Below are 11,165 nucleotides of genomic sequence, written 5' to 3'. Positions count from 1 at the left end.
ACCGATAATCTCGATTATCGAGTGTTCTGTATTCCATGGCTAGCACCCGCAGCTCGCAACTTCTATGCAGATCGATGTTTGGACGTGCCCAATTCCAATGGGTTCAGCAACCTCTGTGCTTATTGATGGAGAAGCGGAAGCCTATTTCTTTGATACGTGATGGGGATGGGACTACTCGTACCCTCCCGGATGCGGGGGCAGGTCACACAGGTGGCAACCACTGCCCGTGCCGGCGTGCCGCACCCAAATCATAGGTCCAGCGCACCGAAACAAGGTGGCATCAATCCCTCTCCGCCACGACCAAACGTTAACCGCAGTGGCCGGCCGGCGCATCAGCCATCCATCATGGAGCGGGGCCGGCCGGCCGGCCGCTGTAGTGCGCTCCGTCGTCGGCTGCGCGTCGCCTTTTGACCGCCAACTACTCCGCAGTACGCTGCGCTGGTACGCATCCGTCCATCAGCTGACAACAAATCCCACTCTGGAGAGCAGCAGCGAGAACAACTCAAGAAAGGCGAGCGCTTTCTGTAGAGGCCGCCGCCGCCGCCACGGCCATGTCCTCCGCCTCGGGCAACGGCGGGAAGGAGGGCCCCGCGGCCTTCTCCGTGGACCTCGCGGCCGCCGCGCGCCGGCTGCTGGCGTTCCTGCGCGCGGCGCCGCCCGGGGTGGGGCCGCGGTCCGTGCAGAGGTACGAGGAGCTCTGGCTGCCGCTCGCGGCGGCGGAGGGCGGGGGCCCAGGAGGGGAGGCGGCGATGCTGCTGCCGCCGCCTGACGTGCAGCTCGTCTGGCTTTGCCACTGCTTCCACCATGTGAGCCTGCTTAATTCCTTGCCACCTGTTTTGATTCTTTCTAGTTTCTTCTCCATTTATTATTGCTCGGGAGATCTTCCCATCTTGGGGAATCACTCGACAACGTGGTCTAATCAGTAAGTAAAGCTATGCTACTTAAACCCCCATTCATCGGAATGTCTCTGTAACTGATAGTGGAATTGGCTATTGAGAAATTGTATTTCAATCCAAGACAGGATAATGACTTAAAGACAGGAACAAGCAACGTGATGGGCAAATTGACAATGGCCTTCTCATTTACTTTACTTTTTTCGGAATTAAATTATGTTGAAATTTAAAACGAACCCCTTTGTTGGACTTCAACTTTCTACTAGGAACCCGCAACTGTGAAATTTAGCTATACATGCTTTGCCACTTCAACCCTTCTCACCAAGTGCTCCATCTAAAATTTTCCCCTGCCCCACAGGAGAGCTACTCCGCATACTGCTTATCGAGGTTTGGACACCTCATTGACCGCCCATCCATCCTTGACGCGGAGAATGAAGAGTATGCCGAGGACCGTTGCCGGGATGTCTGGGCCGCGCATTACCCGTCTGAGCTGTTTGACCTCTGTAGTAACGAGATTGACGGGAACAGTGTTGATGACATTGCCTGTGACAGTGCCAACAGTGAAATTATGGAAATGGTGAGATGGTACGCTGGCCTAGCAGCACGCTTTGCCTCACCCTTTGTGCGGGAAGGTGTCTACCATGTTGCTGCATGGCGGCGATATGTGCGTTTCCTGGACCTCATCAAGAAGGTTGTGTGCACAACCCAAGAACACATAAGGCTTGTGCCAAGCCTGGACATACTACTGATGTGGCTTGCTCACCAGGTATGCATAGAGCCATAGACATTACATTCTTCTATGCAACTAATGTGTTCTCATAAGTATTTTGGTTCACACGATTGGGATCTATCCATGGCAGAGTTTTCCTGTGAGTTATGCCAAAGACATGGTAGCAATGGCAATCATAGAAAATCTGGCAAAAGTGGGGCTGTCTTACGGGGAGATGGTGAGTGATGAGGAGGTAGAAAGAACAAAGGCATTGTGGGAGGATGCATATGATGAGCCATATGATATGGCTGGATCAGAGATTGATGCGGGAGCAGTTAGCACAGCACGGGAGGCATTTTACTGGGCGCCAGCAGCATCAGAAGAGGACGCCAACCGGTTGTACAAAAGTTTGCAACCTAGGTTTCTTATGGAGGTATATCGGAGACCATTCAAGATATCAATTACCATTAAATGTAGTTATTATGAAGCATTTTGATTAAATCACACTGCTATACAAGAAATGCCTAATGGAAGTCTCATATTGTGATCATGGTCTCCAAAACAGTATATGTAACTAGTTAACCTTATGCCAACTTGTGACATTCCATATTAGCTTGTCTGATATATTCATGATTGGCTAGCAAATAGGCAGAGTGTTCGACTTGTTCATTTTTCCATTCTGTCTCTGCGTCTTCAGCATCCTTCCATTTGTTTCTGGACCACATTGTGGCATAATGCCTACAACAATAAGTGATAGCGACAGCACTATGTCAAAAAATATCAGCAGTAAATTCTACAGCCCCATGTGGACTTTAGTCACTCCAAGCCAAAAATGCAAGATTCCCTTTGTTGATGGCCTCAAATAATCAGGTAGTGGTAGGTCTGCTTGATTGTTTATTTTTGCAGGCATCATATCATGCCTGAAAAAAAATGCATCCCTACAATGTTGGGCCCTAAAAAAATATTTATTATCTTTAATAAATATATGCAGAAATATTTGAAAGCGTATTGACCTCATTTCACACAAGGTCGATCATAGATCCCGCAGGCCAATGGTCAGGCCTGAGCTTGGAATTTTCTTTTTTTAAAAAAAAAACTAGAACAACCTAGGAGGAACTAGGTGGCTTTATCTTGAAAAGAAAACAGGCACCCAAATTCTCCTTGATGAGGACTTAAACCTTGTGTCTGGGTGTACATCCACACCCTCAACCAACTGAGCTAGGCTCAGCTTCCTCTGAGCTTGATTCAGCTTTCTTTGAGCTTGGAAATATCAGGCCAGAATTGGCTTCTCATAAGCGTGCTTGTGCATAGATAGATATTTCTACATTAATAAGATTCAGGTATATTCAAATTATCTCTCAGTAGGGGGCTGCTACTATAACTTGCAAGCTGTTGTTTTATTCTTATCTAAAGAGATAAGCTACTCTCTCTCTAGCAATTGATGTGCTTATCTCCATTTAGTTAGTGCAAATTCTTTTCAACTTGGCACTTTTCTTTTAGGAACCAAAAGTCTCCTTTCTTTATTTTTCATTGCAAAATGTACAACATCAGCAACAATGCCATACTTAGAAAGCTTGAACTTCTATCAGCAGGGGTTTAGTGCCAAATTTGGTCATCTCTCTCCAGTAATATGTGCGGCTGATTACTGAAAGAAGTGGAATTTCATAGCGATTGACAGAAAACATGCATATATATTTGTGTGGTTTACATAATGGCAACAATTAATTGATTTTTGATAGCAGGTATATGTGTTCTTGAAAGGAGATATTGATAAGGAGCACATCAACAAGGAGTTCCTACGGCTGCGAACACAGAGATCTCACAGATCATTAAAACTGAACAAATCAATGGTCAACTTAGCCTGCAAAAACTGGCAGAAAACATGGCACTTGTACTGTGAATTTGCAACCCGGGGTGTTGTCATTGAGGTCAGGCGCACCACAAGTGGGTGCTTCAGAAATAGCAAGTTTCTCAAAAGCATCTCATTTTCGTGGAGTGATATGTTGCATGAGAAAGCACTCGCTCTCACTGAGGAACTAGAAGTCAGGATGAAAGCAATGGCATCAATTACCCCTCCAGTTCAAGCACCATACTTGTTGAAGTGTGTTCCTGATCGAGTCACTGATGATGGTGGGGCCATGATTTCTGATGTCATATTGCGCATGAGAAATTACCGTCCACAAGAAGGACGATGGCTGACCCGCACTGTGCTTGATCATGGTGGGAGAGAATGTTTTGTGGTCCGAATGAGGTACAGTTCTGTAGAAAGCATCAATTTTTAATACTAGAGTTTGGCTTTGATTGATAAGTTTATATGCACTGGTTACAAGCTGTTGCAGTGATATGTAATTTTATCTCAGTATACTTTTTAAATGAAACCTGTTGTAACTTGTGTAGAATAGGCAGAGGGATTTGGCGGAGAGGTGCTGAAACTCCTGTGGCGGTGAAATGGGAGGACAGGAGCATTGAGGTTCGAGAAGGGTCATGGTCATATGTTGCAAGTACAAGCTCTGTTGGTTATGCTCCTGGTAACTTCAGTATGCACAATAATTTGTTTTAATTTCCTGGAGATCACCATTATTGTGATAATGTGGATGTTTTTTTCCCTGTATGGTGCAGAGAAGGTAGTGGGCACAGCAATGGCAATGAAGGATCAACAGGAGAATAAGGTGGTTTGGAGATTGTCAACTGGAGATATACTCACAGTATGTTTGGGAGATGAGCTCAGCTTTCAGCTTAAAAATGAGAAATTAGAAGAAGAGGTATGATCCATACATTTTTGTTGGGCCAGAGTTCATATCGATTTTCTTGTAGTAAGTGAAGCTCCAGCATTGCTGTTCATCGCTAAAAAATCTGGCAGTACAAGAACCTATACTTGATTTGTGCAGTAAACAAGTTTTTCTATACAAGTTAATATACAAAAGAGTTCTTTTAAAAATGTGTAATATGACTGTTGCAGTCTTTTGGAAGAGAAATATATAAGAGCCACAAAATGGCATGAATTTACATCAATATGTATGTTTCTTTAACTTCTTTATTGAAGTGAGGTTATTTTAGAATTCCATATGCATACATTTCTAATAAAGATGTACTGTTTTTGATTGTAGAATAGCATTGTATCAATTTCTAAATTTTTGTTCCGTTCATCTGCCAATATAATTTGATTCAAACTTGTGTTTCAAATATGTAAAACATATAGTTGGTTCACTACTTCACTGTTTCACATACTACTTCGTTGTTGTGATGCTCCAAAAATCATTAAGCTATTGCATGATGCCCTTTAAACATACTCAATGCACTATTTACCAGGCAAGGTTGCTTGTGGGGAGGAAATTGAGCTACAAGGTAAATACAGATGGTGTGTCGAGCAACCACGCTGAGGAGCAGCAATACCTCACTCTTGTTCGTAAGTCACCAGATCATCATGGTGACAGAGCAACTGTGCTTATAAACTGGAAATTACTTGCTGTGGAGTTCTTACCTGAAGAGGATGCAGTTTTTGTTCTTCTCCTATGCATGGTGATTGCAAGGACCATGACAGAGATCAGGAGAGAAGATGTGGCTGGGCTTTTAGTGCGACGAAGAATAGGTGAAGCGAGGGTGGGGCAGAGAGACTGGGGTTCCGTGATGCTTCCTGACTTGCTTTCCCCAGATCCTAATTTGCAGCCTTGGTATCGGAATGCAGCGCAGGTTTTGAGCTCTGCAGAGACAGGGACAATGCTCGCTAAGTACTCACCTGCTGACGGAAAAGACTTGTTGTACAGGCAAGCTCTTATAACCTGAAGTTCTCATAGAGACGATTGCCCTGAGGATTTGCTTGATAGACAAGGATTGGACCAAATCTTCCTCAGAATTGCAGGGGGGACTATTTCATTTCCTCGTTCAATCCTAATGCATTTCATCTTTGTACAGAACAAATCTTGCATTTGACTTGTTGATTCACTAACTATGACAATCTTTGACACGAATTTGGTGATTATTGTCATATATTGTTTGTAATTAGAAATGTCACATTTCATTTTTAAACAGTTTGATTTCTCTCGTTTGTCTCTGAACCAAAAAAAGGTTTATGTTCATTTGAACAAACTGATTCTAGAAGACAGATGATTCACGATTTGATATCCAAAGGAGTTTATGAATGTTCATTGCAAGCATTTATCTTCAGAATGAAAAATTGCACAACTTTACAACAATCGAAACATTCCTTCCATGGACGGCTCTTGTTAATCAAAGCACAGGAACCATATAGAAAAGTCAGATGTTCCAGTCTTCCAGAAAAAGTGCTACTTACGCATGCCAAAATTTAGGCCAGAACAGTTTCTTCTCAACAAAAAAACACTACTTGCACATGCATAAATTTAGGCGCAGAACAGTTTCTTCTGAAAATGGCCATTCATAGCAAACCTTGCTGTATGTGGTAAGCCTCATGTAGAGCCTCAGATCATGCATCAAAATCCTTCTATGTGTGATTGTGATTTCTGCGTTGGGCTGTCGCTGCCACCTCGACCAGCCTTGATCGCCTCTAATGCTTTATGTATCTCCAAACTCATCGCGCTGTCCACACTCCCAGAGGATATCTTCTTGTGTGCCTTCTGCAGGTGGAGCTTCAGTGAGCTGCTGCTGAGACCAGCATTCTTGCCACAGATGGGACACACCTTCATTGCAGGCCTCTTGTGCTGCCATTCCATGGATATTTTCCCATGCAGCTTCTTGTCAAGATCCAACAAGACTTTGGCAAACCCATCATTGGGGTGGGCACGTCGGTGCACCTTCTTCAGCATGGTCCATGCTTTCAGAAGAGTACAATTTCTTAAAGGAAAGGAAAATTTTGAGATGATGAGTAACTGAACATAGTCCAGCACAGATGAGAAAGGAAAGATGTTAATTTCCAGCAGTAACTAATATGAATATATGATCTAGTCCACTTCAGTTTTCCCCTAGCACATGTTATATCTAGATTAACAGATCTTAAGGTTACATGGTTACATATGATACGATGACTCTGGTTGTACATTGTTTCTGTAATTGTGAGCTAGATTCAACAGAAAAGCATGATATAGTAATTATTGTGCAGTCTTACTTCCTCAGCATCAGGTAAGCAAGAACAACAGTCGCACTGCGACTTTTTCCCTCAAAGCAATGCACAAGTACTTTGCCACGCAGGTGATCCACATAATCGATGAAATCAGAAGCATCATGAAAGACATTACCAATGTCTGCATCATCATCATCTTTTATCTATTTAAAGAAATGATTAAGCAGTGAAAGATATATATACTGAGTCTTCTTCCTTTAGCATATAATTTTTTCATCCATGGAGATATTAGGTATAGTTAGATGTACATACGGAGAAATTCCTGTAGTCAAAAAGGCCTGGCTGCTGAGATTCTGACTGTCCAATTTCATTTGCACACAAGCACAATATATGGGTGATGCCAAGGTGCTTAAGTGTGTGTGTTGACCGAGCAGTTAAAGCACCACCAATATATAGGTAATCTATGACCTGTGATGGACGCTCAGTGCTTGCAGCATCAGAAATCAAAGATATTCTCTCAAGAATGTGCTCAAGTCGAACCTGCCAACAGAATTGCTTGATAGGCTCAGTTAATGTAATATACAACTAGTTAGTGCATAGCGTACATTTGGATTACCTTCAACTCGTAAGCATCAACAGCAGTGCTATTATCAGTTCCTTCAAAAAAACCTGTGTTGAAACTGTTGTCTTGACACAACTTTACTACTTCAGTCCTCATCATGTCATTCCATTGTTCTATCTCTCTACTTAATTCGCTGTCTATCTGTAAAACAGTATTGCACAATTAAGAGAATTATGTGATAAACTTGAGTGACTTATACAACACCATATAGCAGTCATACTAATTAAGTGATTGTTTGTTAGGTACAATCATTATGTAATGGAAACAGTATTGTTTAGTATGTAAGCAGCATGATGAACTCATGAAGCCATTTATTTAGCTATTTGGTCTCCTGCAAGCCTGCAACTAATTTCCCTTTTTCTCTATGTTCGGAAAAGTTTAATAAACAATCTAAGAGTGAAAAACAGCTAGATGTCATCTAGGTACTCATGTCAAACATTTTATAGTATATACTATAAACAAATTATCCATCCACACTTCAAAGGTCTTAACCTTGGCATACTTGTTAAAATCCCGCAGCTTCATTGTCAATCGAAGACCACGAGATGCATCACCATTTCCTTTGAAATGTTTGGTCATGAAGCTCTCTCGACAGCAAGGAGATGATAGGTCCAGACTGTCACGGGATAAGGTACGGGAAGGCTTACGCAGATTCCTTGGAACATCAGTATCATTTGAATCTGCTTGGGCCTCCACTGAACACAAAGGTGAATCAGAAGTACCAGCATCCTCCTTGTCATATTCATTGGAGCATTTATACATAATATTGAAGAAAATTTTCAATAGACCATCCAGCTTCTGATAGAGTGTGATGAGGAAAATGTGGAATCGCTGAAGGTCCCTAAGAGCACTCCGAAAACCTCCTCGGAATGAATGCACTATTGCTACTGTATCACTCTCCGAGAGAGGACAATTATAACTATAATCAGATGACACGTCAAATCCTTCAGATCCTGGGACACCAAGTTTTCCAAAGGACACCTCAAATAAAAGTTTGGAAGAATAGTCGAAGTTGTTGAGTGTTAATTCCACTAGTTTGGGGTAGCTCTCCTGATCTTTTGCCCGTTTCCCAGCAGGTGGCCTACGTGGTACACCTGAATCAATGGCTACAATGTTAAAGCTGGAAAACTCAGGCTCACTGCGAACATAAGAGTCCTCCAATATGAGGTCTGAGACATCTGAGCCGATACTGCCACTAATTGAAACAGTTCTTCTCTGCTTCTGTTTCTGAGGGCTTCTGATGATCTCTGGCTTGTATCGAATGATAGCAGAATCATAAACATCATCTAGTGAGTCAAGGTTTGCATAAGCTTCCTTGTTGGCAATAAGTAGATTTGCATAATTTCCACGCCAACCAAGGGCACGACATCGCAGTCTATCTTCATTCCTCAATACTAGGTCCAGTATTAATACCCTACCTAATGCTTCAGCAGTTTTCTCAGCAGCTTCTCGTGAGTCATATGGCACTGTATTTTCGAGCAGAGGGGAGCCATGTACATAACTGCAAAACAGCAAGGCAAACTTTTTCTTGTTAATCATGCACTATTTTGATGAGTACATTACTGGTAACTTTATGTTCATACTTCATTAGGAATAGGCAGCGGCTCAATTCAAGGGCTTCAAGCATCTCAGCGCAAATCATCTCCTCAAGTTCATCACCAGCAGCTATTGACACATGTCGAGCATTCTCAACTGCATCCTTGATTTGTTGCCATTCGGATGAGGAGTTATGAATGACTCTGCCCTGTATGGGTCAAGAGAGTTGTCAATGTGATGTTTAGTTAGCTTGAGTGCCTGCTAACATACTGGATTCTTACTTGAGGAGTTCTCACTCCAAGCCATTTAGCGAGTTCATACCCAAAGCGTTCAGACTGGGTGGCCATCCTTGAAGGTGCTATTTTAATGACTGCAGCTGCTTCCTTGGATTGAAGGTCCCCGTATTCAGCAGTTCTGAATAATGCAATAAAAACAACACCCCCGGAATTTACTGTCACCTGTACAAAATGGTACAGTTGTTAAGGAACTAGAGGCATGGTCTGTAAACTTAATTAATGTACGTATCCAAAGATGGCAGGCACTCTTTGTTGCTAATGTTTCTCCAATGGTGAAAACAAAAGCAATTTGCAAAGAACGTGGATTGAACAAATACAAACCTCAAAACTTCTGTTAATGTCATCCTCTGAGGTATCAATACTTGTAGCCGTATGTTTGGTATGGTGCAGTGAGGTCAGAGAACTCCAGCTGAAGTTACTTGACTCAATATCCATCATGGAAACCCTACCAAGCCTCTCCCAAAGGCTTGCTTCTGGCACTTGGTCACAAGGGTCAGGTTCAATGACATTGCTATCAGGATCTGCAAGTTCTAGCACCTCTGAACTGCAATATAGTAAGAGCAAGAGTAATACTATCAGTTATCGAAGTATGAGTATGATCTACCTAGATAACCCATCCTAAGAGGAAACTAATCATACCCGTAGTACACAAACCTTTTGGATATAATGTATATTTCTCAGTTGATTTGACTACAGATTGACATCGGTATCAGTTTGGGCTCAAGAGAAGTTGGGACAGTCTATAAATCACAATACGTTGCACAACATCTATGCGATTAGCGGTATGGCCTTTTGGAAAGTTCATGATGCTAGAGCATATTCAGCGAAGCAGTAACTGGAGCCACTCATAAATCAAAAATTGAAGTTTTGATAAAATTCAGGCACATGAAAGATTGTAGACTAAGAATTTTAGTAGTTTTACAAAGTGCGGACTTGATGTTATTAAAATTCATCATCGACTTATTGCATCAGAACAGGAATCATACCAACAAAAGAAATTTATCTGATCTACATCCAGCTGCGTGACAGAGCATGGAAAAACAAAATGCAAAAGCAGTTCTTGGCCACCAATGGGTCACAGGAACAGAAGAAGACCGAGACGCGGCGGCGGTACCTAGCTGATGACCGGATAGCCAGACGCCCGCACGAGGTTCTCTCATTGCGCTTCCTCACCAGTGCCACCCACTCCTCGAACCCTCCCTGCAGGAATCCATCGAGATCAAGAATGCGGCCCCTTCCAAGAATAAGGGGCCAGAATCAAATGAATTCTTTTGATTGAAATGCGCTTACGAATGAGGAGGAGCGGGAGAATGATCCGGATTCCGTGGTCCCCTCCTCCATTCGAACTCAAGCACGGAGAGATCCCTCTGAATGTGCAACTGAAGATTGGATTGATCCAGGTTTCTTGCACGAATCCCTCGAGGAAATGATCTGGGACTTTGATGCGGTAGCGGATTGGAAAAGTTTGCGGGCGAAGGGAAAGGTGGCGCCTTTTTGCCGGGGCCAGTTACACGTGGGCACGAGCGATAAATTCACCACCCGCAATGTGGAAAGTGGATAATATGAAAAGTAATTCACAAATATTAAAAAGAGGAGGAGGTGCATCCATGCATACATGCAGTAATAGAACATTAGGACAGATTGATCCCCACATGCAAGAGGGTTTAAAATTAAAAAAATTCATAAAGTTCAAGCGGAATATCCAAATTAAATTTTAATTATATCATTAGATTTCTTACAACAATATCTTCAAAATATGATCACATATGACTATATTTTAAAATATATTTTTTTATAAAATATATTTTTAATAATAACTAGTTATTTTTATTCCGAAGAACAAATACTTAAATAACTAGAACAAATAAGTGTTTCACGTGAAATAAGTGTATGTAAGTGTTAAATAACTAGAACAAATAATAAATAATAAATAAAAGAAATAATAAAGAAGAGGAAAATAAAGGGAAAAAACAAAAATATGTGTACATGGCAGAGAAATTATTGTACAAAATACAAATAAAATAAAATAAAAAAAAATAAATAGAAGAAAATATAAATAGAAAATAAAATAAAA

At 41.9% G+C, this 11,165-nt stretch overlaps 2 protein-coding genes across 4 annotated transcripts; one reads left to right on the top strand and one right to left on the bottom strand.

Moving 5' to 3' along the window:
* The first annotated feature begins 313 nt into the window (after positions 1-313).
* Positions 314-5,644, top strand: LOC112893439 (glycine-rich domain-containing protein 2). Of its 2 annotated transcripts, none has more exons than XM_025960767.1 (7): positions 314-806; positions 1,252-1,659; positions 1,754-2,035; positions 3,342-3,853; positions 4,000-4,130; positions 4,222-4,364; positions 4,912-5,644. In XM_025960767.1, exons 1-7 carry the CDS (start codon positions 552-554, stop codon positions 5,383-5,385), a joined length of 2,205 nt encoding a protein of 734 aa, XP_025816552.1. In that variant the 5' UTR covers positions 314-551; the 3' UTR covers positions 5,386-5,644. The 2 variants fall into 2 exon arrangements, with proteins under 2 accessions (XP_025816552.1, XP_025816553.1); XM_025960768.1 differs by having other exon boundaries at positions 316-806; positions 3,345-3,853.
* A 139-nt stretch (positions 5,645-5,783) lies between these two features.
* Positions 5,784-10,603, bottom strand: LOC112893438 (dual specificity protein phosphatase PHS1-like). 2 transcript variants are annotated; one of them, XM_025960765.1, is made up of 10 exons: positions 10,382-10,603; positions 10,206-10,291; positions 9,413-9,635; positions 9,077-9,253; positions 8,843-9,003; positions 7,752-8,760; positions 7,254-7,400; positions 6,950-7,177; positions 6,683-6,840; positions 5,784-6,411 (listed from the first exon to the last, which is right to left on the bottom strand). In XM_025960765.1, the coding sequence occupies exons 1-10, from the start codon at positions 10,430-10,432 to the stop codon at positions 6,051-6,053; spliced, it is 2,601 nt and encodes an 866-aa protein (XP_025816550.1). In that variant the 5' UTR covers positions 10,433-10,603; the 3' UTR covers positions 5,784-6,050. The 2 variants fall into 2 exon arrangements, with proteins under 2 accessions (XP_025816550.1, XP_025816551.1); XM_025960766.1 differs by lacking the exon at positions 6,683-6,840 and having other exon boundaries at positions 5,786-6,411.
* Positions 10,604-11,165: the final 562 nt, after the last annotated feature.

The sequence above is a fragment of the Panicum hallii genome, chromosome 5, assembly GCF_002211085.1.
Source record: "Panicum hallii strain FIL2 chromosome 5, PHallii_v3.1, whole genome shotgun sequence".
NCBI classification, from domain to species: Eukaryota; Viridiplantae; Streptophyta; class Magnoliopsida; order Poales; family Poaceae; genus Panicum; species Panicum hallii.
The sequence above is the reverse complement of the archived record's forward strand: the minus strand, read 5'-3'. Positions and strand labels throughout refer to the sequence as shown.